This window comes from Brachyistius frenatus, unplaced genomic scaffold, assembly GCF_029030835.1.
Source record: "Brachyistius frenatus isolate BFR_SWC_R1_liver_20210118 unplaced genomic scaffold, ASM2903083v1 Contig_21, whole genome shotgun sequence".
Lineage (NCBI taxonomy): Eukaryota > Metazoa > Chordata > Actinopteri > Embiotocidae > Brachyistius > Brachyistius frenatus.
In genome coordinates this window covers 4,852,379-4,880,349 of record NW_027210620.1, presented here as the reverse complement: position 1 = coordinate 4,880,349, position 27,971 = coordinate 4,852,379, and the positions used below count along the sequence as shown (strand labels likewise).

At 39.6% G+C, this 27,971-nt stretch overlaps 1 protein-coding gene across 4 annotated transcripts; it reads right to left on the bottom strand.

Annotated features, from left to right (window-relative positions):
- Positions 1-589: 589 nt before the first annotated feature.
- Positions 590-27,971, bottom strand: LOC138619823 (potassium channel subfamily K member 2-like). 4 transcript variants are annotated; one of them, XR_011310841.1, is made up of 8 exons: positions 27,586-27,971; positions 24,403-24,716; positions 17,501-17,618; positions 12,765-12,925; positions 9,564-9,759; positions 8,582-8,724; positions 4,575-5,327; positions 590-4,468 (listed from the first exon to the last, which is right to left on the bottom strand). XR_011310841.1 is itself a non-coding variant. In XM_069696615.1 (8 exons), coding segments are annotated over exons 1-7 (1,278 nt in total). In that variant the 5' UTR covers positions 27,587-27,971; the 3' UTR covers positions 590-4,751; positions 4,969-4,982. The 4 variants fall into 4 exon arrangements, 2 of the variants coding, with proteins under 2 accessions (XP_069552716.1, XP_069552715.1); XR_011310840.1 differs by having other exon boundaries at positions 590-4,751; positions 4,848-5,327; XM_069696615.1 differs by having other exon boundaries at positions 590-4,751; positions 4,969-5,327.

Sequence of the window (27,971 nt, the reverse complement as noted above, 5' to 3'; positions counted from 1 at the left end):
TTCTAGGATTTCTTTCTTGTTTGGGACAAAGCTAGTGATAATCTACATTTTTCTCATTGTCAACAAACCCCATGAAGACCCAAACCAACAAGGAATTAATCAGACAAACAAATATTGCATGCCTGGCTAAATCGTGATAGACTGCCGATTCTTCTTCTTTGCCACAGAGCTAAAACTAATCCGTTTGCCACATCGTTGAACTGGGTGACCTGTTCCTTCATTACCATGAACATGGACGTTGTTCATTTGTACAGTTTCTTGGGCATTGTCTGCAAGTAATGCAACATTCACTGTTTGTGTAACCCAGTTGATCGGTGGAATTACTGAGCCTTTTTAAAGTAAAATCTTTTTTTTAAAAATTTTTTTATAGCTTTACATCTTCAGTAGGAGTTCACTGAATTCCACAAGCAGCCCGGGGAAGTCTTTTCATGAGATTTGTTGATAGTAAAAAAAAAAAAAGTATGATAAAGAAGTATAAATAAAGAATATAATAAAGTAGTACGCCATCATTATCATTGATTTCAATAAGTACAGTTTTGTTCAAGAACAAATGAAAACTCACCTTCAGTGTTTTTTTTTTTTTTTCCATATAAAATATTTTATTCTAAACTTTCAGAAAAGTGGGTCATGATTTGAAGTGACATACCAACATTAACATTGTATCATACTGGAAACATATGCTATACTTTTATTAAAACCAAAGCAAAGCCTGGGATAATAGACACATCTGATCTAAAAACACTGGAAGTAACATTTTAAGTAGCATGCAACACTTGCTTAAGTCATGAAATGTGCCTGTGGGGACATGACCTCTCATGTATTTATCTTGTCTCTCCATAATCATTCATACGATTTTCATGCATTCATTTTAGGCAAATGACCAAATCTAAACCAAAGTTGTGGTTTGAGAAATAATCATTGATGCCACAGATATATTTTCTGAAACCATGTGATAACACTATTATCTACTTATGATCATTATGATTATATCAGTACATAATCATGTTGTATGGCATGTTTTTAATTTTTTTTTTTTAATTTATTTAATCGGTGAGCTTTAAAAAGCTTGTTGATTTCCCAGCATATCCTCTGAGCTGTTTCAACTCCTCCTTTGCACATATTAATCACAACGTTAAAAATTGAATGGGCTTACATTCATAATGAGGCTCATCTCTGCTGTCATAAATTGGTAGATACATTCAACATGCTTGAAGTGAGATTTCGAAGTGAGCCACAGAGTTAATTAAAAACTGTCATCTTGGGAAAAGAAGAAGATGTGAAAATGCTGGTGTGGGTGGAAATGTGACGACTTTCCTCAAACCCTAATGCACAAATGCAGTCACACATTCATTAATGCACATACCCACATAAACTGTCATGTTCATGCACACTGATCCTCGCTCGTGGCCTTACGTGGCCTGACATTTTGCACGACACTTCATTGACAACATTCCTTGACTTTCTGCAGCACTGACAGGCAATCACACGGCTGACTGGAAAAAAGGAATATGTTCACTTTCAGTGAGCTTCGTTTTCAGAAGCTACACGAAGGCTGGGAAGGCTTTCCTCAGGCAACTCAGCATTAATGTACTGGTACTCTTTCTCTTAGCGTATTGCAAGTCAATACAACATACAGTCAAGTGTTTGGATGCTATTGATTGCTTTTTTTTTTTTAGAAACACAAAAAGACTGGTATTTTTCTAAGCTTCCTGGCCTTTTTTATCTGATTTGCTTCACAATATCTTGGTGAGTTGTATTTGATGTGATCACACATGACAGCTCATGACCTTACTGTACACTCTGCAAGAATCAGTGCACTTACTCAGGACAAACTTTCCCCCCAAAAAAGCGATTCGGTTCAGAAAAAGAGAGCCAACCTGTAACTTACTGTCATGGAATGTGTTGCACCAATTAATCCGAAATCTTCTTTCAAGGTTGAGGTGTAGTCCTGCTTGCTAATGTCACATTTGAGCAGGACCATTAAAACATAAGAAATATCTGAGCTTGTCGAGGCTTGAGGGAACTGGCTATAATCCCTACGAAACAAAAATTACATCTTTGGAAATTAGTAAATCGCTCAGCCTCTAGTCTTTTAGCAAGTATTACTCTTCATTTTATTCATAAATATATGCATGGAGCGTTGTGTTTCAGAAGTATTTATGCAGTTCTGAATGTGTGTGAAAACATTAGTTATTTGGTCATTTACCCTAACAGCACTGGCATAATGTTTTGAATCTGAGGTATGTTGTCATTTTTGTGATTTAAAATCGCCCCTGTACGTATCAGTAAACAAAGTGTCAAGTCAGATGTGTTGACTGTATCCCATTACTCATTTTTGTCTTTTAAATGGCTAATGAATCAATAAGCTGACATTAGTTTGAAATCATTTAGTTGGCTTTGCAACAGTAACACCTGGCAGTTACTGTGTGTAAATATTCAGTGACAACTAATCTTTATTTAAGACAAAGTTTGTTTACTGCAAGCTGTTTTAAAGGAGCAGTGCGTAGGATTTAGTGACATCTACTGGCGAAGTTGCAGAATGCAATCAGCTAAAAATTCCTCGCCACACCCTCCTGTTCTGAGTTTGTGAGAAAATCTACTACGGCCGCAAAACTTGTGAAAAACTGGAAAGGCCCTCCAGAAACAGTATTTGGTTTGTCTGTTCTTGGCTACTGTAGAAAGATGGCAGGCTTGTGGAAGAGGACCTGCTCCCTATGTAGCTATGGGGGGCTCATTCTACAGTAATGGAAACAACAATGATCAATTTCTGGTGATTACAAACTGATGAAAACATAATTATTAATATTATATTCCATTTCTGCCAGTAGAGCCCCCCTGAGTCCTGCACGCGAGTCCTTTAATTTATTGATTGACCAAACTCCACTTATTAAGCACTTAAGTTATGAATAAGCCCAATTTACAAAAATCGGATGCAAATTGCTCCTGCTCTATAATAAAAGAATGACTGTTGTTGCCCTGAAATGCACTGTAACACACAAAAACAAATGGATCCCAAACTTTAAAAATACTATAAACACAATACTAAACTAATAAATTATGCAGATATTTGGCATAGCACATAACATACAGTCTTGTAAGATGCACTGTATTGTAAATGTGTTTTGTGGTGCTACAAACTGTAAATGGCACGATCAAATGTATTGAAAATATTACAACATATTTTGCTAGATAAATGCACAGAATAAAACCATAAAAGATGGACAATCATAATCATTCAACTTAGAGACAGCAAAACTTAAATATCCCTGCGTAATGGCACCAGATAATTAAAAAAGGTTTACTTAAAATGGAAAACTAACATTTATATTTTCTATTATGGATGAAAGTCGGATATAAAATGCGTCTGATGGCATTCCAATTATTTTGTTGTAATCAACACAAACCGGACCCAGAAGCCTTCACTTAAATCAGTTCTTCTATTTCTGTGTGATGCCACTCACACACCTCTAAGGTCATGATAATTCAGTTACTGCAGGGCTGTACAGTAGGTACTGTAAAGGTTTCTGATGGCATACATTCAGTATTGGCAAGACAGAACAGACCCAATCTTTCTGAGCTGAGGAAATGTTCCTCGACTCGCTCGATCGGGAAAAGCAGGAAGGGAGAGAGATGCCTCACAGCTCCAGAGATTTCATTGCTACAGTACCACACATGCCAGGGGCTTATTAGTGAGAAAAAAAAGACTCACCAATCGCTGTTTCAGCTTCATGGAAAACACCACAGTTGGTTCAATTTCAGGATGGGATTTAGAAATAACACAAAGGACTCCTGATCCTTTGATCAGACTGAAGATCCTTCTTCTTCTGTCAGAAAAGGAGGGTCTTTACTTTTTGTATGGGGGAGAGCAGGGTTTGATCAGCAAGCCTGGCACTGTGTGGTTAATGCAACTACTTCAGCACAATGAGATGGGCAATAAATACTTAAATCCTTAGAGAGAGAGGTGACATTTTCCCAGTTGTCATCTTAATCGATTATCTTATCTCAAGAAAAAGTCTCTACACTCACTTGCAAGATTCCTCTTAAAATGCATGAATTGAAAATGTCGTTATTTTCCAAGGTCCAGCCTAAACATCTGTTTTCACTGCTGTGCTCCAATATACCAAGTATTAGTGGGTGGATTAAGCATTGCTCAACCTTTCATGCATCATCATCCTCACATGTTCAGTGTGGTTGTCAGTAAGGCACAAGTCGGTTATTCCTTAGGACGAAAAACTGAATGTCAGTCATGAAGGAGCTGAAATGTCAATATTCATCTCTTTAGTGAGGGCAGACTGACCGGCAAATACAAGGCATAAAAATTCATACTGTAAGAAGTGTAAACTAAAAGAGAAAGCGACATTCCTTTGTGTTGGTGCAGGACTGCTGCCTCGTCAAGAACCAGCATTCATTGTTGACAAGCGTTTATAGCAGGGAGGATCCTCTTCATCTGATGCAGATTTCAGGGCCTCTGGAAATTCAACAATCACAGATGTGTCTATTGCTTCCCAAATCAAATGAGTTTATTTGTCTGTGTGCTTACGCGGCGTATGAGAAGATGTCCAGTGTGTTGTTACCTCAGTTTGGGCTTTCATTTCCTTCCTGCTCATGAGAGAAGTTTAAGCTCAGGCCTCTAATGCAATCAAATATTCCAGTGCTTTTCACTTTTGACTTGGCTCAATCACAGCACAGCTGTCGATCACGTTGGCAGGGACATAATGAAAGTCGGACTCCTTTCATAGAATGATTGCACCCTGTGGGAGAGAGAGAGAGTTAAACACACACATGAAGGTACACAGCTTGAAGATTGATCTGTCTTTAAGTGATTGGACGATCGGGACACAATCTACCTAATGAATGCGTCCGGGTACCGCATCAAAGATTCTCAGTCAATAAGCACGAAACCATGTTTTCATTTGTAATCTCAGTCCACGAGCAGATCTCTTTTACTCCGTTCCAGAAATATCTTACTTTCATGCTGCGCCTCATTTGAAATTTTCGACGATGGCGAGTTCCCGCCGGTCGGCGTAGTCCGGGCTGAGCCCGTTGAGATAGAGGCTGCCGTTCCTGGCCAGGGCCCCCGGGACGGGGCTGATGGAGAGAGTCAGGTTGGAGTAAGACTCTCTGTCCTCACACAGGTTGGCTGACAGCGTCCTCTTGCCAGGGGTCATTTCCTGGTTCATACCCAGCTCAGATGACAGCTTGCGCTTGATGGACGCAGCACGCTGAAACTTGTCGTAGATGTCAACGCTGAGCCGCCTGCGGGTCTCTTTGAACTCGGCTGACACGTTTGCTGTCCACTCGGCTGCGTGTGCACGAAACTCCCCAACCTGCAGAAACCGAATGAAGATTGATGTCCCACAGGTTACCAAACAACCTGTTCCTACAATTTCACCTGCTGCTAGAAAAGTTTGTCTTCGGTGAATGCATATCAGTTGGAAGTAGAGGTGCGGGAAGTGGTTAAAATGGCCTAAAAAAATTGGAATCTTCAAGGGGCTTTGATTTGTCTAATGACTTTTGATTTTGCACTTTTTATTAAAAGATTTTATCAAGATTTCATGACTGATATGAACCTTTTTTTTATTGTCATAATAGTTAAGATGCTTTGCATACATCCAAATCTTACTTTCTAGTTTCAGAAAATATATAAATGTATACATCCCAAAATTAATTGATATTTGAAATTAAAGACTCAGATTAGGCTCCTTAATTGCTGAGTCTAATCATAACATAATAATGTGAATAAAAGCAGAAACATATTGAACTTCAGAAGTAGATTTGTGCTGATGTCTTCTGAGCTCTGCACAACTATAAGGCAGCGATTGCCATTGAAAGATGTTACACGTTTCAAAAGGTGCAGACATATCCTAACTCAATCAATAGTTCTCTGTGGAGATTTTGTTGTCTAAAACATTTGAGTACAGGACCCTCAAACAACAAATAAGAAATGATCTGTGTAATGACGCTGAGTTTGTCTTGTGTGTGTGTGAAGCGTCTCAACAAATACATCCTGTAGTCCATACGGGTTTTATAGGATTTAATAATGAACACAAAAAGTGACAAATACTGGAAAGCAAACTCAACTGTCAACACAAAATATCTGAGCCCAAAAACTCACCCTTTGTTTCACCGTGTCTCTGTGCTGCTGTGCAGTGAACAGGTAAAGGAAATGTGAAATCACACCAGTATGCGAATAAACCCAGAGTGACTGCAGGTTGCACACCTGTCCAACCGACAAACAAACGACACAAACTAATGCTGCCTCCAAATGGAACTCGTGGTTACAAAATGGTAAGTCGTGTGCACCATATGCTTGGCGTTCAAGTGGTTAAGTCGCAATAGCAGTGCTGCTAGGCACCGGCAAAGTGGATGGCGTCTAGAAGCCACGTAGGCTACACGTTAACAGGGGGTAACGTAATGCAGGAAACAGAGGAAAGAGAGGAGGCCGTTGGAAAGATCAACATTTTCCTTAGACGTAGGCTAGTTATACCGAGTTATGACCACAAACTCTACATGACTAAAATTACAATACATTAGTTTAACATCCAACAAAAAAAAGTACTTTAATGGCCTCTGCCATTACTGTAGGCGTCAGCAAACATGTCACAACTTTTGAACTCGGGGCTTTTAGAAAATTTAGAGTTCCGAGGTCATGAATATCACGAGCATTCATACGGACTCTCCTCGTGTACACGGTAAAGACAGTACAACCCCATTTGATCGCAGCATAAACATACACATTTTGGCTCCTACAATCTGTTTGTGGTTGAGCGCTGTGTGATCCAATCACACAGGCTTCAGGAGACCGTACACTGTATCTGATAAGCACAGTGCGTTTGTTTATGCTTCTTGAAAACTGACAGTGGGGTAGAGAAGTGAGCACATTAAACCTCTTTCTCCAGGCTCTTTATTTATTTATAGGCTCTGAAGTGCACTTGTTTAAAGCATTTGAAACAAAATGTCTGTTGCATGTTTCTCTGTGTGTGCATATTAGAGCACTTTTACTTTCTCTGCCTGCTTATTCTCATCCTTCCCCTCCTCCCACTGAAACATTGTCTTTCTCTGTAATGTAATTCTCTGCAGAGCTCACAGCCTCCACAGCTGTACTCCTAATTATACCGGTGGAAGGATTCCCACTGCAGACGGTCATATAGCACCTTCTCCATGTTACATAGAATTAAGGAATAAGAAAAGCATGCAATTGGTTTATGCAGGAGAGTTCTGTACGTGGATGTGTGGCTCTCTCCAGCCTTTTCACATGTAAATAATGAACCTGCCAGGGCAGCAAAGTATCTTATTACTCAGCACCAGCCACTGCAAACACACCTAATATTTAATCCAAGTCTTGTATGACATGGTATTTACTTCACAGAGCGAGGGCAGGGTGGAGATTCATCACACCGGATTTTATGCCTTGAAAACTCAAATGGAAAATAGAGGTGTTACTCTGTGTCCATGAGGCAAGGTGGATGTGATGCCACCTGTTAACATACTGCAAATGTTTCACCAACTATAAGTATGGTTGGACATAAATCAGCAGCTCAAAGAGGCCTAATGCCCGTAGACTTTCATTACTATCAATGATGTGTTTTTTTTTTAACCATGAAAGAAACGGACACATATTATCCAGCAATTAAATTAATGGGATTTTTAAGGGGATATTTTCCTATAAACGGGCGTAATGCTGACTGCACTGCTACTAGAAAAAGTGGGAGTCATTAGTGTTGTATGATTCATCGCATCAAGACTATGAAGACGGGGAAAAGACACAGGATTCTTTGAGACAAAGAAATGGCAAAAAGCCACGAGACTCCAGTCATGCAGGATCTACAAAAGTTATAGTTCCAGGCTAATTTGATTAATTAAAATAACAATTTACATTTTTAGATATTGACTGAATAGTGTGACTGTATTGCTAATTCATCTTTTCACTGTCTTGTTGAGGGCTAAATCTGGTTTTACCATTTTTAATCAAAGTATTCTAACTCTTATAATTCTCACTTGGTGGATACTCTACAAATTGATAAGAGCCAAACAGCAAATGTTTGCCCTGAGGATCTATAAAAGAGTGATTTGGAGGCAGAGATGCATGGAATTTGAACCAGACATCCCCTTAACATTTGTGTGAAAAACAAATATGCCAATAAGCTTCTCTGGACAATATTTATTAATATTGCAATTGAGGCAGTGTCAATCACAATCTTGGTTCAATGTGTAAAACTTTAAGAGGTGGTTAAGACTGTCATTATCTTCTTATTGACTAACAGTGACAAATTTTGGGACTTGAGGGACTGACAGTGGTTCTTACTTGAGACGTAGTTCAAACACAGCTCTTTTCTTGTCAAGAATATTTGACAATAATGATTTCAGACAGACATTTCTTGCTCTTGGGGGAAAAACAGGGGTTTATCTGGACAGCTGCGTCTTTCTATTTATCAATAAAACAAACACTGACAATGACCTCCAGCAACTGAACATAAAGCTACAATCAGGCTATCGTTGACACTCAAAATCCTTCAAAATCACCTTTCTGTGAAAAACTTTCAAGATTAAACTCCTGAAGAAAGATTTTTGCACCACCTACCTCCTCTTTGGTTTTCTTGGAGATGACCCGGAACCAGTCTCCAATCATACTGAGCACTGCAGCAAAGTACGCCAAGCCCACCAGGATCCAGAACCACACCACGGGTTTGTAGTAGTCGAGGTACTCAAGATTTTCTGACCCACCTGCCGAACAAAGGACACAACAAGGGGGCTTAAAAGTCTGTTAAATCCTCTTGGGATACTCAGCAACCTCTGAGAGGAGGAGCAGAAGAAAGATGGAAGGACTTTAGTGAAAGTTTAGGGTATGAAGGCCTGATGCAGTGAGTTAAATAAAACTGGTCTGTAGCTTTAATGGGAAAGTGACACTAATAACAATAAAATTGCACAAATTGAACATCTAGAAAACAATATTAAGGGACTGATGTGTTTTCCCTGTAAATCCATATATGTGATGATATGAGTACATTTAAATGTCGCATGAGCTCCCATTGTAATCTGTACCTTTCGATGAGTTCTTAAAATATCAGCTGGGATGAAGCAGACAGCCCGCTCACTGTGCAGTTAGATAACCACTCATTACAGCAGCAGTTTAAGTAACAGGAGTTCAGGCTGATTAGTTTACTGTAACTACCGGGGTTGGCACAGGTGGCGAAATCTAATCTATAATCATTAAGCCTGCAATGGGAAGTTTAATCTAGCAGTCAAGTGTTTGTGATTTTTCCCATTTGACGGTCTTTTGTTATCTGCCAAGCAGGTCAAATCAACCCAATACCACCTCACACACACACACACACACACACACACACACACACACACACACACACACACACACACACACACACACACACACACACACACACACACACGCCCAGTGTCTCCCTTTCTTCCCCCCTCTTGCTTTTTTTTTTTCTCCCTCGTGAACACTTACTGTAAGAAGCACTGTCAGAATACATTGATTCTGAAGTGCCGTAGGACAAAAATAATGAAAGACAGCCTATAAATACAAAAGAACATCAAGTGACCTTTTTCTCCGGCAACAAAGTCTCCAAAGCCGATGGTGGTGAGGGTGATGACGACAAAGTAGATGGACTCTAGCGTGCTCCAGCCTTCGATGTGCTTGAAGATGACGGCTGGCAGGGCCACGAAGATGAGGCACCCGAACAGGATGAAGAGCAGCGTGGAGATGACGCGGATCTTTGTCTGGCTGACTTTCCACTTCTGAAATGTTTAGAACAAGAATACATAATGTTCACAGGAAAAAAAAAAAATCCTTTAAATTATATGTGTGGGAAGAAGAGGGAAATAAATTAAACACTCAGAGCAGAGCAGAAACAATGACCGCAAACAATGAGGCTGTATTAAATGGAGTTGATGGTTTTGTGTTACCATTCATTTTGATTTGTGGTGTTCATCTCTTTCACCCAAACAATCAAGAGCCAATAAGTGTTTACATTAACAAGCTGCCTTCTTCTGACTGTCTGATTTCTCCACAGGCTTTTATGAACATAGTGATGAGTCACTTCCTTCGACCTCCTTCTAGGAATACATTTAATGTTTTCTAACATCTCAAACGTCAAGGCACAAAGTTCCTGTGACATAGCTTTCACTGTCAGATGGTACGCCCACCACGGTCAGGATGAGATGGCACATGACTTGAAATGCCTCGCACGTGCTGTAATATGTTGACTTACTAAATATTTCACATTCAGTCACTTCTCATATATCCTAATGGATTCATTATAATTATAGCTTACGCCATCAGTTGTAATTATGTGTCTCAATTTGACTATAGACCCGAGTCCCTTTTTTCCGTCAAAGCTACAGTGCACTACAGTATATTCTGCATGCTGCTGTATTCTCTGCTGCCCTTCCACTTGAGGTGACTGCTTCCAGCTGGTTCCCTGTGCATCATGCCCTTTTCCTTTCCAGTTATGTAAGCCCACAGCACCGTGGCTCTGAGGAGAAGTACAAAGCGCAGACAGACCTCAGATGTCTTATCTCCTCCACAAGTTAAAGATATCTACAATCAACCTGACAGACTGAGGACGTAACATTATTGTATTCCAAGGGGACAAATGAAGCTGCGCAGCATGTCAAATGCACAGCAGTGACTTCAGCAGGTGGTACAGTCCATCTATTTCCAATTGTTAGATTGAGCTTCTAACTTCTGTCTTCCTCCCAGACGCACTGGCAGAGACAGCAATGAATCAAAATCATAATTAACCTGCTGCTGCTGAGATTCTGGACTTTGAAAAGTAGCTGCTGTAAGTGCTTTTGTTGTGAAACCAGAGCCTCTTATACTGAAATCAGAGACTTTTCTTCAGGAGGAAAGACATTTACACAAGTAAACCCAATACAAACAACTTTACAAACGTGCATTAAATAACAACAGCAAGTAGCCATGTGCTGTCAATTACAGATACACTTCTTAATGGATTTCTTCTCTACACCATCCATGGTTGGCTTTGTGGGGGGCAGAACCACCCGACAACCAAGTTTTTTATCACCAATTTCGCTATGAACGAAAGCGGGGCAATGGGAAAGCGCCTCAGGAAAGTCTGCAGATATGCCAACTCATAGCAAGGGCGCAGAAAGGGGTCACAAGTCCACATGAGAGCCCTCAAGGACTTGAAAGTTTGACAGTGCGACAGCCCTAAGTTCTAAGCCCCAAGCTAACTGGGAAACTTTGTGAATGTGGAGATCGGGGCAATGAATTAATCAACCAACACAGAGGCAGGTGTGAAGCAAATGGAGAACTTGACTTTTGCGTTCACCTGCTTGGACTCTGCATTTCCTACATATCATAAAATCCAGGTAGGGTACAAAGCTGACTCCATAAAACTCCATAAAAAACAAGATCTGCCCAACTAAGACTCGTGACAAAAGATTTTGATGAAAACGTAATGATCCACCAACTAGTGTCAGACTGGGAGACGATATGTTGCTGCGTGGGTTTATTGCCGAGTGCCTGCAGGTGGGGCAGATTAGAGAACTGGGAACAGGTGAGGTGGGCGTGAAGACTTCACACAGGGAATAAACAATCCAAATAACTGAAAGGGCAGAAAGACCAAAACCATGACATCAATCACAAAAGAGTGCAGTGAAGAGCGTGCGTCTCTCTGATCCCTTCTAGCACCAACCCTTGAATAGTGAGTGGTTAGGGGAAGCATATTCAGTTAGTAGTAATCTGCAACCTACACAACATACTGTTTCTTTTAACTAAGCCACAAAATACTTATGGTGCAGGGGTGGAAGCTCATTGGCAGTCCTTGTTCCCGACACATAAAATCCTTTCTCATTTTCACTGAGCAGCTCTCTCAGGTTTAAGTGTGGGCCTTTTGAGTTTCCAGGCAACTTCTAATGACTAACCATCAACCAGACTGTCCTTAATAGTCCATTTATATTCTCCATGTCCTACATGTTAGTGAGGATGTCTATATTGTATGGACAGAGGACAATGTGGGACCTGCAATGTGGTAAATAGGCCTTCCATAATTATATGCCCACCATCTGTGTGCACCGCTGGTTTATTCCACTATCATTAAACATAATGGTAACAGTTCGGTGAGTTCAGTAAAAAAGCCAATAAAAAAAACTAAAACTATTTTTGTTGCCGACTTTTGAAATATTTCTCAAACAACCGACATAGTTCAGCTTTTAATATTGAAACAAACTGCATTTCAGATCTCCAGCCAGGAGTCTGTTGACATGGCAACCACACAACAGCATCCGCACACAGTTAAGTACTGGCTGCTGAAGTCTGAGGCGTACTTAGCATTGTAACTACAGAAATATAATTTTACAGCTGTGTCTATACGACCCGGATAATTAAATTGTTCAGTTCAAACAGCTTATTGCACACAGGGAAACGTGTAGGGGGATGTAAATGATTCAGAGAGTGACGCCCATTCCTCTCTGCTTGTATGGTTGTTTTGGCTCGTGGTTCAGGAGCCAGCGGGCAGAGGAGGGAAAGACAACAAGAAACAGCATACACCCGAATAAATCAGGTGTCGTCTCACAGGCATCCTTGTGTTTTTGTTTGCATCCATCGCACACTACACTGCTCAACACACTGATTTCAATACTGACCTTCCAGATTCATGTTTATTCTGATGTAATTCCATAATACATTCAGCTTAAATTAAACTTTTTTTCATGTACGAGTCCCCTTTCTGTCACTGGCAGAGACAAAAACAAGCTCGCGTAAAACAAAAGGAACTCACCACAATCATCTTCTCGACTTTGGCAATGCCTTTCCCAAAAATGGTCCCCAGCTGGTCCCCAACACCAGCCAGTAAAAATCCAAACAGGGGAATCCCCAGCAGAGCGTAGATTATACAAAAGATCCGCCCTCCTTCTGTGTGCGGAGAGATGTTCCCAAAACCTGTTAGAAAGGAGACACGGACACAAAAAAATGAGCATGTTGTCACTTTGGTGGGTGTCATTTTCTTTTATAGCTGTCAAGAGTTGGCACAATTTTATGGGTAAAAATTATAATGTTGTGTTCTATTTTTTAATGAGAGGTGTTGCATTTCCGCTAATTTTACTTTGTCTTTTCCCTGGGAAGGTAAACCTTTTCTTAACTCTATTCACATATGGTCTTTTTGCTGGAAAAAGTATGTGACTAAAAAACAAATGTAAAGTGAATGAAGTGCCATTGTCAAATACTGCATGGGCAGGCAATCAAATACCTCCACTGTGTCACTTTGTTATGGGCTCCTTAAAACTACATTTAATAGACGAGAAAACTTTATGACAAACCTCGACTGCTATAATCTGACACAGAAGAAAAGCTCAGGCGTGTAGAGGTTCTGACTCAGACTAGAGTTTATTATTCAAATCCACCGTTCTCAAGCAACTCTGACATAAATCAAAACTGAAAAGACATACAGCGAGCTGTACACAGGCCTTCATATGAATGCAGACACTCATACATGAACAGAAATCTGAGCCTATGACAGGTTCACTGCCTTTTACCTCATCTTCAAACCCATCATCATGTGCAGCTAGAGAGTCAGATGGTGCTTAATAGAAGTCCACATCCTTTTAAACAAAAACCTCAGAGACCTGCACCTTACATAAACCTGACTCCACACATTCAACAACACACAGTATTAGTTTAATTATTCAACATCTTATAAGGTGTCTGCATAATGAACCACATCCACTTTTCTGTATTAATGCAGTCATCTCTCTCAGGATAGAAGCTGCAGGGTGCCTTCTAATGGCTTACCAGTCTCACATTGGAATAGGGTGACACCGAATGTGAGGAAAAAATTGCCAATCAAGCCTGGTATTTTCATGATTAGTTCAATCGGAGACAGGAGGCCAGATTAGTTTTTGAGCACCTGTGGGTGACCCTGCAGAACGAACGACAAACAGGAGCTTTTTGATTTGAAGTTGTACTTTATTCATACTCTTTCTGAATTAAGCAGATAAAGTCTTATTCATATTCTCAGTTCATCTTTAAATTCTTTCTCAGCGACCGACATATAAAGCAAGCTAAGCTTAGGAAGGCTTGGTCGAAAGACTTTTTCCATATTCTGGTCTTATTAGATACCTTTCTCCTACAAGACCTTTATTAAAAGGTTAAAGTCCAGTGTTGTTACTTTCCTCGTCCTTTAGTTAGTACAACATTGCTTGCATGGATAAGACAAAGATTTCGGTGGTAAAAAAAAAAGGAGCTGCATTGTGCTTTTGTGGATTCAGAGAAAGCGTGTGACAGGATGCTGAGAGAGGAGATGTGGTATGAAGATGTTATGAGGAGCAGAGGAGTCTGTAAAGAGCGGTGCAGGATGTGTGTGAGGGCAGTGTGGCAGTGGTGAAGTACCACACTCTGAGCCCTCTCTCGTTTTGCAGTAGTGAGGGACAGGTTGACGGACGAGGTCAGGCAGGAGTCTCTTTAGACCAAGACAAACACAGTGATATATAGTGAGAGTAGGGGGCATGTTGAGTACTACGGAGCAGAGGTGGAGAAGTCTAACGAGTTGAAATAATTGGGGTCAGCTGTTCAAAGTGAGGACAGGTGAAGATGAGAGGTGCACTACAGAGTGAAGAGTGTCTGAAGGGGGGGGGGGGGGTTACACAAGCAACTGTGTTGTGTGGTTTGAGACGGGAGGTGGAACTGGACGTGGCAGATTTGAGGATGCCGAGAATTTTGTTGGACAGGATCAGGAATGAGTATATTGGCTCAGATTAGATGGTCGGGAGACAAAGCGAAAGAGGTGAGAATGAAATAGTTTGGACATATGGGGGAGAGATGCTGGGCATAGCAGGAGAAAATGCTCATGAAGTGATGCTTGGGGTGAGCTTCAGTTAAAGACACGCAGTGTTGGTTTTGTTTTCTTGTTTCATATGCAATCAAACGCTGTCACGGTGGGTCTTAGGTGGGATTACAGTGAGCTGACAAGGAAAACACTATCACGCTGTTGTCACCGTGGTAGATCACAGACAGAAATCCTGATAATTAGACACATACGGATGCTGCTGGATGAATTACACATTCAGATTCAAGAATAAAGATACAAAAAAAATATGTCACAGTACTTAACATCACACAGAATGTGAAAGAGTTAATAGAAAATCAAAACACCTGCACATCCTATAACATCTGTTGCGTTGCAGCATACCTCTCAGATGCAAGGGTTTCCAAAGTTAATACTTTGAAGAGTATAGTTGAAAGCAAGGGTGGTGTGTGTGTGTGTGTGTGTGTGTGTGTGTGTGTGTGTGTGTGTGTGTGTGTGTGTGTGTGTGTGTGTGTGTGTGTGTGTGTGTGTGTGTGTGTGTTTGAGAGAGACAGGGGAGATGGCTGGAGGGGGTATGTTTTGCTTCAATAATGCCCATCCAATTAAAGATCTCCCCATGGACAAATCAATCTGTGGAGGGTGTGTGTAAATTGTGTCTGACATGCCTAAAGAAATGTTTTACATTCTGGACTTTGTTGTGTTTCTTAATAGGCTGCTTACTGAATGGTTTTCTCAAAAGCATATCTAAAATATGATTTGAGTTCATTGCTGCACGAAGGTCACAGAACATTTTGTACCAATTGGAAAAAAATATAATGATTACTAACCGACGGCACAGCAATTATATGCCGTTTCCACGGACAAGCATCAAAGATGAAAGCACACAAAACGCCACCAGAGAGAGAGAGATTTCTGCAGCAAAGGTAAAGCTCGAGCACACTGCTATGTACCAGAAAGAACTCATTTTATTTCAGACTTTTTCTTGATTTCGCTGCACCTTCATCTTGCATTTTTTTTTTTTTTTTTTTAATGTACTCTAAATTACAGCCATTAAGCTTTATTTTTCTGAGAAAACACCTCGGTATCCCCAAGTCACGTCTCAGCAAACCGACCATTTATCAAGAGAGAGCGCTACTCGTGAAAAACAGACGAGACGTACTCGATCTTACCCACGAGTAACTGATACAAAAGCGAATATATTGTACAGCCAGATGGCAAAATCTACTTATTACCAAGCAATGCCACTGCAACATACCATTTTGACGCTAGGAAATGAGCTTCGAAACAATACTGGAGACATGAAATTAAGGCCAACAGACGGCCAAATAGAGAAGCTGATAATGAATGGCGTAACTACACACAATGCATTCAGTGTAGTTCACTGGGGGTCTGGGAGCTGTCAGGGACCCATAAACAGACTTCAAAGTAACCACTCAACAACAATATAGGAATTTTAAGTCAAAGCCTATTTTATGTATCTTTAACCGTCTTAATTTAAACGTTCCTAAACTACCTTTCAGCGAGAAGCTCCTCAGCAAATGGACAAGAAGTTAGCAGCATAGGCTAAACGTGTGTTTGCAGCGAGGCCAAATTATGATTATGTTACGCTGCAGGCTGATGCGTTAAGGTCTGCTTGGACAAGCCAGATAAGACTAGATGCTTGTGTTGACGTATGTTGTTGCCAATTTTTTGCAATTTTTGTTGAGCAGATGTAAAAGCAGAAGCCTGACGCACTGCACCAAAATCTAGAAATCTGGATATGGTGCAGGAGAAGGGTTTGAGTTAGCAAGTACAATTTGATGCCAAAATTTTCATCAAGATCACGCTCTGCCTACACATGACGGCCAATAATCTGAAAAACACCACACACCCACAGAAGTGGTTTGTTACAACTTCAGGATGATGCTACGTGTTGGAGTTACAGGCTGCAGCTTTCTGATATAGAGAAACATGCTATTTTTCATATTTCAGCAGCACACTTGATTTCTGTTCTTGTGTATGATCAGGAGATTACGTGTATTGCTGAGAACAGTAACTAACCCTGACGACACTTCAAAACTTGCAAAAAGGCATAAAATGATTTAGTCACAACAATTCCACTGAAGACAGAGATCAGATGACTGTACTGATACTCAATGCTGGAGCATCAAAGTATGAAACCAGTTGTCTATTCAGCAGTGGTTTTGTCTCAACTGTCCTGAGTCACAACTACACCTGTGGGTACTTGAACCTTGGTGTATTGCTTGCAGATCTAGTTATTTCTCAATTCATCGGCCTAATTTCTGCCAAATGAATGGGTGAAAACAAATTTTTGTTTGGTTGATGATAAATGTAACTGCCTCTGTTAAGTGCAAACAAAAGGGCAGATTTGTGGTACAATTCAATATGACCGGTTCATTTTTGCTCTTTTGTGCAATCCTGCTGCAAAGAGGCACAATCTGGAAATGAAGCTGATGCTGGTTTTGATTTAACAGAAGTAATTTTATAACGCAAAGCAATTTCATGCACATTTCACTGTGCCCATTCCAGCTTTGTGCATACTGAACAAGAGTAAATGGACTGAGCCTGCTAAATGGAAATGTTATAACATTCAAACAAAGAATGTTTCTACATTTTAAAAGGAAAAAAAAAAAAAAAAAAGTCTTTCAAAGCACTACATGCATTTAGTGACAGTCAGAGGTTTTTACAATCGAGAATGAAACTAGTCCTCTCACCGATGGTGGTGATAACGGTCCCCGCAAAGAAGAAGGAGGAACTGAGGTCCCAGAGGCTCGTCTGATTGGATGAATTTCCTGATGGGTTCACACCAGCTCGAACTGCAGAAACCACTTGCTGGAATGGAAAGAAGACATATTTTGCACATCATGTAGTGTCTCTCACTGGGAGTGTGTCACAGGGTGGGCTGAGAAACATAAAAATGTGTGGTGTGCATCCCCTTTCTTGGGGAATAGATGACAGCAAGGGTAAACATCCAACCAAAACCAATTAGAAGCAGTGAGGAAAGATGAGGAGCATCTGTCACCTTAATGAAATGCACAAGAGTGACATTTTTAATACCTGTGCTCCTCACAAAAGTGTGATTTTTAGTCACAAACCGCAAAACTTAAAGATCTTCATTAAAGCCCTTAAATAATTCCAAGAAGTTTTTAGTCATTGAGCATGGCCACCTATACACAATATGCATCAAAATACACAGTGGTTTCTACGATTGAATTTCAAGTTTTTTCTAATTGTGTTTGCGTGAAATATGCTCACACTCTATTAAGCGTTTTAACACAGTGGGCGTTCCTCACTGCCTTCATAATGCTGTCAAAATGCTTACTGGGTAAACAAGCTCAGACAGAGGTGTCACAACCTTTCTTAAAGCTTGATTTTTCATTTCAAAGCTCAGACAAGTTTCTGAACTTTTACCAGAAGAAGGAAAACAATTAACTCTGGCTTATGTCATGATTGTCAGATGCTTAGGTTCAAGCCCAATATACTGTTTGTTGAAGTACAAGAGTTTTGAGTATGTGTTTTGCCTTTCCAAAACCAAAAACACAAGAGCAAAAAGAGTTTGAAAAAAAAAAAAAAAAAAAAATGTCTGCCAGATTCTCCAAATCTTGCTTTTTCAAAATGACTTGCGTTTTGCAGGCAACGCAGCTTTTATCCTTCTTTTAGCATGAAATCACCTATATATATCTGAAGTATTGAAGAATACAGACATATAAAAAGTCAGCTGGAGTTTTCAAACAACACTAACAGCTAATGCCAACAACATTTATTCCAGTGGGAAAAACTGGTGGTTGCTGGCCAAAAAAAAAAGCTCTCTTGCATCTTCCCCTTCTGCAACATTAATTAAAGACAGATATTTTCCAAATGAACTGATAACCTGATTTTACCATCTTGGCTCTGGCCAATATTGTGCCACGATACTGTAGTGAGGCGAAGGGTTTCTTGGCTCAAGTGGTGTCTCAAGAGCTCAACAGAATCATTACTGAGACAAATGAAAGTGAAAAGCTTTGAGACATCAGGGGAGCAGCAGACACTGCTACAGAGCTGATGCTCATAAATTGCAGAGAAATACTTTAGTGGACTAAAGTGTTATTCCTCGGCTATAAGTGGTATTTTCTTTCCAATTCAAGGCTCATTTACAAGATCTAATTCTGGTGTGTTACACCTAAATAATGCAAGACTTGTATCAGTTGGGATTAACAGCTTTTGATGATCTCCATCTTTTGTATTTAAAATCAATGTACCTCCCAGAACAGAGCAGTAATACTCCAGTCATGATGTTCATGTGACACAGTTTAGGGTCACAGTAATGTCAGGCTGTTGTATGCTGTGATTCATCATCATCAAACTGAATGAGCTTTCATTAGCCCACAACTGTTGAGTGTGATAAGGCAGTAAAGATCGAGTATGCGAAAGCTGATGAATGAAAGATAAACTGGAAACTAAGGGACAGGCACTAATGTAACAACATGAGAACATGAAACGAGAAGTCAGAAGGTGGACAGTTAAGGGCTAATTGTGTTTAACATCGGTGTATAGTAATCTGAAAATGAAAAGGAGCTTGGTGCTAATAAATTGCAGACACAAAAACAGCTGAAAGCATTGGTTCACTCAAATAACAAAAAAAAAAAAATCATATTTCTAAAACACTTTGGCCAGATAGTCCTGGGAAATATGGATGATTTCGCAATTGCAATTTGCCAATATTTAGTGCCAGTGAAGGAAGAGGTATGCCAAGTCTGTCGTTCACTTACATCCTTCAATAAGTGGACATTTTTAGAAATGTTGGGTTTGGATTTAAAAACATAATATTGGACATATGTTTAAGAACCAGAATTTTGTTATGATTAACATTTTTGTGTGATGATAGGGTTGAACTTGTGACATATTGAGACAGACTACAATAATGTTTTATTATTATTATTATTACAAGATAATCAAGTTTTTAACCTTGTTGACATGTCCATCTGGTGTTTTTATATGCTGAAAAACGTGGCATATTTGACAGTAATCACTTATTTATGAGCGAGTGCCTCATCAACATCATTTAGCAAGTTGCCCATTCAGACAGGCTTAGCTCAGCCACTTTGTTTCCCAGCCAAGTGGGCTTATTAATTCACTTCTTTGGCACTCAGTTATATGCAAACATAAGATAAGATGGGATGATGTGAAGACCACACTGGCTGTCTCCGAGCTGAGCCAGCCAGTCAGTCAGTCAGTAGAGATTAAATCTTCTCAACTCTTTGCCATCGCTCCCTTTTTTAATTACTCCCCTTGAGAGTGCAGCTCTCCTCAATCCTCTGCTGACTGGCTTTTGATCAGTGGGAGCGTGATAGGTGTATATGTGTGTTTGTATGCATAGTTAAGTGAAAGTGAGTGGGGGACACCTGCGTTGAAGCCGTGCATCAATCAATTATCAGAAGAGAAATAGTTGCCTGAAAGGCTGCTTAACTCATTAAGCTACTCAGTGATGGATGATGTGCAGAGCTGTTTGGTTGGACCGTGGTCAAATAAAACCACCAAAGGGCAAGATTTATGTTTGGTCGACACATACGTGAGAAACGGCCTCACAATTAGCCTTAGATTTAGGTGAAACATAAAAAAATTTTAAAAGCCTCCCAGATCCTAATTGCCCAGATTTCCTAAGCTTAAATTCTTGAGTCAATAACTAATTACGTTTATTTTCTTGTCTTTGGTTTGGTACCCCCTGTTCTAGAAAATGTCGATATTTCTAATTGGGTAAGAGAAACATGTTACCTCGGCAGATCAGCATCATTAGGCTTCACCCCTCAGGGACCAAAAAGATCTATAAATGTACAAACATTCATGGAAATCCTTCCCAATACTGAGCAACAGGCTGTCAGTCTGACCCTGAGTGGTAGGTTGCTAAAAGGTTTTCCATTAAAAATGCGAATTCTTCTATATATATATATATATATGGGGGGAAGCAGCAATGAAAATATCAGACTGTCTGTTCAGTGAAGGAGCTTCATTGAATAGTTAAACACTTTTATGTTTAAGGTAACATAAATAAAAGGTTAAATGGAGTGAAAAGAGAGAGTTTTATACTGAGGAATCTGCTGATCTCACATTTCACTGTCAAGAGATAAATAACAGTCGTTCTGGAAAACTGATGAACTCAGGAGAGAAAGCATCATCATCCACTTTAAACATTAGCTCAGCATCTTGAAGACAAATAACTGCCATCTGTTACAAGCCCCTCTTAATATACAAAATAATCTAATTTCCATTTAGTGGGTGGGCGCTGAGTATTATTCAATTACAAATCTATGTCGGCAGGTCAGTTTTAATATTGTCAGAGCCTAGTTGACTGTAAATTGATCTAATTGCCAACCCAGTAGACAACTAGTGAACAAGATTTTAATATGACAACAGCTAGAATCAAATCAAACTTTCTCAGAGACTCGTCCTCTTTCAGCGACCTGCTTCATATTCACCTCAAACATGAGTGAATATCAAATTCATTAATATTTGACTTGCGGCCTTACACACAACTAAATATTACACTGTTGCTTGCACAAGCCCCGCTGCATCTCTAATATCAAAGCCATGATTTATAGATAATACTTTATATCTAGTCAATTCCTTCAGCCTGGCTGATCTGAAAAAAAAAAACCTATTTGGAAATATCCAATTTAGCAAAATGCTTACATTTCTATTCTAAATAAATGGGAACAGGCATTAACTATACTTTAAGATCTTGTACAATATGCAACACCAGAAAAAATAAGTCACATTCTCATTATGCCGTGAATGTTTTAAATTTAAAACTCGAAGGAAAGTGTTGTTAAAATGAGAACGCTTGTTTCCACATCAAAAACTACACTTATAGCTGAAGCTGTGCAATGAGGAATAATGCAACATTTTCTTCTTTGTCAGAGTTGGCAAAATCATTCAGTTTAGCTTACCACTGAAAATAAACTATATTTCTAATCAACAGCTATTAAATTGTGTATTTTTAGTCTCATGGCTTTTCATTATTTATATGTCCACACTCATGTGGACACAACTGTATTCTTAAACCTGAGGTTTTCTTGTTTTGAATAGAAAAATATAACGAGACCTGTCTCCCTTTTGTTATAACAATAAAATGATTCTTATGTTTTATGGAAATAATTAAACATCTCTCTTGTTTTTCATGAGTTAATCTGAAAAACAATAGCAGTTCTACACATACAGGAAGGAAGTTGTACAAGTTGTGACTACTTGTTTACTAAAACAAAAAAGACATCTAACTTTTGCTGTTGATTAACAAAAGGAGAAGAAAGTGATGTCAATTTTATGTTATTGCATGAAACTAGACTACTTGCTAGTTCACTAGTCATGTAGAGCATACAAACAATTATTCTCACTATACATTTCATGCACATATCATGTATAATTAAAATGTTTGAAGTCACACTGTGAAAAAATGCATTTATTTAACCCTTTTTTTTAACAATTTCATTTCTTACATTAGGCTACTCGTACTTAACAGTGAGATTGAATACTTGAGTAATTTTTTTGTGGCTCCACTTTTTAACTCAGGAAAATTGCAGCAAGGAGTCAAAATTAGAAGAGGTAAACAAATCAGGTATCCCCTGAGATTTAAAGACCGTTCAGCTCTGGCACATTAGATAAGTAATCTTCACTCACAAGTGAAATATGCCACCTAGATTCCCCAAGAGGAAATGCTTTTCATCAACCCTGACAAGTTTTGTTGGTGGTGGGATCAACTAAGCCATAAAGGAAGAGTCAGGAAGTCAGGGGCTCTCTATTATTAGAAGCATGCTCACTCTATACTGATATTTATAGTGCAATTTTATTATTAAAAACATTTTTGTAATTGAAAATTAATGAGAGTCATTTCATTTATAGTAGTCCGATTTAATTTTTTTCATTTTGAGATTTTCAGGCTTTATTCGTAATAACCTTTCTGATTTTGTTACCAGCATGCAGATTACCAACAAAGCAAAGCCCAAGGGATTAGGGGGGCCCTGAACTAGAAACTTTGCATGAAATGACGGTTATTCATAATTATTGTTGGAAAGTTAGTGCAGTCAAAATTAGGGATGTTGTGGTTGTGTTGTGGACCAAACTGAACACCAGCAAGCTTGGCCACAGTGATAGGTCCACATGTGGCCTGGCGTTAGCTACTTTATCTATATCTAGCCAACTGGGCAAGCATTGTAAGTACAATCATTAGACATTAACTTATTGGTGACAGCCTCCTCTGAGGGGTCTTTTTAGTGTAACTCCTTAACAGCAAACTCAGTGATAGTCTGAGACCATACAAATTCAAAAACCAGGGAGAGCAGCTGGGGAATCAACTGTCACTCAACGGCCCTACCAACACCTTCTTAACACAACAATACATTTCAAAATAACACCCTGTGCATTTATTAGAACGTCCATATTTACCATAATGAGACCATAATGACTCATTGGAAAAAAAAGAAGAAGAATGGCGCAGTATTTATAGAGAGAATGAGAATCAACATCTAGCACCCGTTGATGGCTTCGCACTACTTATGCTTTGGCCTCAAAGTAAAGCCGTGGCTGTTGCCACTTGGTGAAATGGTAGAATAATACATGGAAGCAATTTCTGATGTGACACCACTATTACCTGGACAGCATCATTTGCCCTCTACAATGACTACAAACAATTGTTGAAAAAAAAAAAAAAAAATCAAGTGGCAACCAACAGTGACATCACTCATTGGTTTATGAATGGCCGTTATGAGACCTCAAGTTCAAATTTTGTCTGTTACCATCTTGGTAGTTTGGAGCCTGAAGTGCCCACATTTGGATGAGGTGGAGGGGAGCTGATTTGAAACCCGGCGACACTACGTCCTGCCCACCGATAGCCGTAACCTGACAGCACCACAGGCGTGTCAATTAAACAGACACACACCCCCCAAAACAGTGCTTTTTGAGGCCTATTTTCTAACTATAATGGAATTACTTTCAGATGGACCACCAGAAAAATAATAATAACAAGCTACTTTAGCTAGCAAAACTGAAATAACTCGAATTTCTCATGGTTCTCGGTGGTATTGCAGTTTAAGGCACTTTTGCATCTGCTTAATTTTTCAGACCAGGAAGCCAAGTCCACTTTGGATGTAATGCTCTGGCTAAGGTTTGGTTAGGGCAAAGCACAAAACCACGTTGCTTGGGTTTGAAGAAAAATCATGATTGGAGTTCAAATCAATACTCTGTAAAGGTTAGAGACCCAGAATCTTCATATCTTAGCTTATAGCACCAACAGCTGCCATCCATTGTTGAGTAATGCTTTATATTAAAGCCGGCAATGTGTTTTTTAATCCAGGAGGGTGTAAAATGTAAAACCACAGTAGGGGAAATGTGGAAATTTATTGAAAGTGTTATTTCAATAAATTTCCACATTTCCCCTACTGTGGTTCCCAGTGGCCGCAGAATGAACATCTGTAAACAAACTAGTTGGGTTAAACCTCTAGCAGTGCTCGCAGTCATTGTTTCCACAATGGGTAAACAACATGTCTGCCAAATACCATTTTTAACCTCAATATGTTGTTCTCTCCTTTAATACGTGTGTGCTGTGTTTAAGAAAAAAAAAATTCTACGATGCGGAAGCTCCACCTACCTTGACCAGATCCTCCAGCTCAGAGGAGTTCACACAGGCATGCATGGTCAAGAACTCCAGTTTTTCAGCAAGAATGGCCAGTTTCTGGGAGCTTTCATGCGGCTGCTCTAGTGCTTTGAACACTGTCGCCCCAATGATGAGGTAGAGCACCACCAGGAAGAAAATGGCTGATACGGTTTTCCACCTCATGACGGTCATCCGGGTGTCACACTCGTCCTCTGGAGTGTTCAGCACCACTGGTTTTGCCGAAAATGACAGGCGAGGCTTGGAGTTGTGGGCGGCAGACTTTGGGTCAAGAAGGTCAGGTGCGGCCACTGCAGGGATGGAAATGAGTAATGAGGATCAATCACTTTCAAATGGTTACTCATTAGTTGCATAACTAATGTTTTCCTCTGCCTGTCTGTTGCCAGTCAATATATAAATCTATCAATCTATCTGTGCTATTGATGTTACTACCACAGACATACTATCCATAGGCCACAATATGTACCATGTAGGGTTCATACAATTTAAGATTGCGACAAACAATTTATGTTCGTTGTTGTTTTTTTCTCATGGAAACAAATGTCTTAAAATGTGTTGTTTGTCGAGCCAACAGTCTAAAACTTACATATTCAGTTTAGAATCATATAAAACAAAGACTAGCAGCAAATCCTCCTGTTGCAGAAGCTGGACCCAGTGAATGTTAATTGTTTAATTAATCAAAGTAGTTCCCAATTATCTTTCTGTCACTTAACTAATTGTTTAATCTACCATTTGTTTCCGCTCTATGTAGGAGAATAATTTAAGATAAGCATATCAAGAAAGTTGAGCAAGCAACTTTCCATTAAACTTTATCATTAGTGGCCATTCAATTTCATTCTTCAGTCTTCTGCCATTAAGTTGTTGATATTAAACTCATATAAAGTGTTTCAGGACAGCCCTAACCCAAAATACTATTACAGAATATTCTTTATAAAAGCTTTTTATTATTTCCCCATCTTTTAAATATAAATGAATGAAAATGGTTTTCAGCCTTGTACTTCCGACACTTTGAAAATGTACAGTTTTTAACCAACTGCTAACAGACCTTTCCGAGTACTGAATTCACTTTTTCAAAACTCTTCAGAACCTCAGCCACAGTAATTTGCTACACTCTGCTACGTCTAGAAATAGAAAAAAAAATGCATAAACATCTAAATGAGACATAAAGCAATGAGAAACTGTTTTCATGAATGACTTCTCTCAAATACTTGTGTGAGGGACGGAGAGGGTCAAGTGTGCGAGCATAAGGAAGATTGTGTGGGATGATGAGAGGCATTTCATCACATCCCTTCCAGTCACAAAGTGGTTTACATGCCATCCCAGGATAGCGTCACCTTTCCTTCCACCTTCCTCTCCATTCCTTAAGACCATAGAGGAGTTTGTTTCCTCATAGAGGTGAGATGTTTTAGACCAGCATAACCAGCTGCAAGATCTCAATGTCCCTCTTTGACACAATACTTGTTAGATGTCTGCAGAACATGGACAATGACAGATCAGGCATGATAAAGAAAAGTTGGTCTCTGGTGTATTGAGGACGGGACATACGGTGTGGTATTAATGAGAACTGGACTAATGCAAAGCACGGGGTTGTCTTGCACTTATTTACTTCATACAAACTAGTACAAACATTAATCCTCCACAGCAGCCTCCCAAGGCACAGTTAGTTCCCCAATGCATAGGACTTCTGTGAGGAAGAACACAAGACCAGGTACAGCCTGAAATTTGTTGTCATGATCTCTGGCAAAAAGATAAGCTTCTGGTCTAGATCTACCCATCTTCCAGTCATGGGGCAATGTTCAACATGATGGTTTCCCTTCTGGGATTAGAAGGTTTTGGAAGTTATCCTGATGGTAAGAAGGCAGTGACGGTGGAGAAGCCAGGTGTTTAAGGATGGAGGTCATTGGCAACAGATCTCCTTTTCTACAGGATACATACTAGCGGCTGGTGAACCTGATTGTGTATCCAGATATGGAGACCTTGGAAAAGTCTGGTTTTGCAGCTTGTGCCTTGCAGTCTGACCTTCTCCAATCCACTGGTTTAAGTTCTTGCAAGAGGAAAGCACATTGGCTCAGATGATAAAACTAATTCTACCTCCTTCCATCTCCCACAGATCTTTCCAAGTCAGTTTGTGGTTTTCCAGATTTCCCCATGTTGTCCATTGGCCCTGCTTGGCTTGTGAGGCTGCTTTTGCACTTGTAATGTCTCCACTTGCCATTGTTTTTGTGGTAGAGAATCTATATTTTATGCCAAGGTTTTGACTAATCTAAATCTCTATTGGATCTCTCAATTTCTTTCTTTATCTTTCCATAAGAAACCAGTGGAGCAGTCCCCCTCCAATGAATTGCAATAATTTTGCAAAAACGTTAGGTCTATATCTGGACTGTGCGTGTTTCTAAAACCTCGTCTGAGCTGGCTCTAATAAGGCGACTCTGAATGAAGGTTCCTTTGAGTTGAATCAAAGTAGAAAATAAATGTTAAGTTTGAACATTCAGTATGATGGAAACATAAATAAAGGATCATAGCCTAATTAATATAACACCGAAACAAAATTCGTATGTGTACAAACAATATAGGAACAATAGAAGCACATCTCCTACAGGACTATAATACTAATTTTTTCTATTGCTTTTGGGTACCACAGTACAATTGCCTCCAGCTACTCAATAAAAGCTCATTAAAAATTAAACACTCTTTGTCACAATCCCGTTTCCCAAACAGCTTGCTACAATAAATAGAATTACATAATAACCCCCGAGGTCTTACTGGACAGTATTTTACAGTAAACAACTTATGGAGAGGATTGCTCACTCAACAGTAAGCTCATAATATAATCAAAATATAAATAATTTTTCACAAGTTTTGTGGAAATAGCCTGTCGTTTGCAGTTTGCACAGTTACACATCTGTGGTAAGCAATTTGTGTTTACTTCATTTAAAATAAAATGTCACATATACAGAACGACCATCATAAAGATTGAAATATGACGGATTTCGTGCAATAGAATTAAAACGATGCCATAATTCACTATTAAATTGATCAATGTGGAATTACACCTCCATTCTCTGAAGAGCAAACTTAACAGTAAAAATAAATACAAGTCATGTAGAATATGTGTAATCATCATCATCTTGAATTTCAACTTGTTGTCTGCGTACTTACTTCTCTACCATCTCTTCTCTCTTTGTTTCCTCATAGAAGGATCTTTTTGTCCAAGGAAGCGCAAATACAATTAGAGTCGCTTTTTGCCTCCGGTGCTCCCACCCAGCGACGTGTCCGTTCTCCACATGGCTTCAACGAGCTGCGCCTCCTTCTACTTCACAGTCTCCGGAGAAAATACATCCAGAACATAGCGTTCCTACCAACAAAAAAAAAAAAAACGCGCTAAGACGGAGCGTAAAAGGAACGAGGGGAACAAATCGATTCCATGAAATCCATCCTGGTGTTTGGAGACATTGTGCCGTGCTGCGGGGGCTTTTCACGGAAGGACACGGGAGTTTGGACTGTAAGGGTCAGGAGAGGCACTTCATCAGTGTGTCACGTTGGAT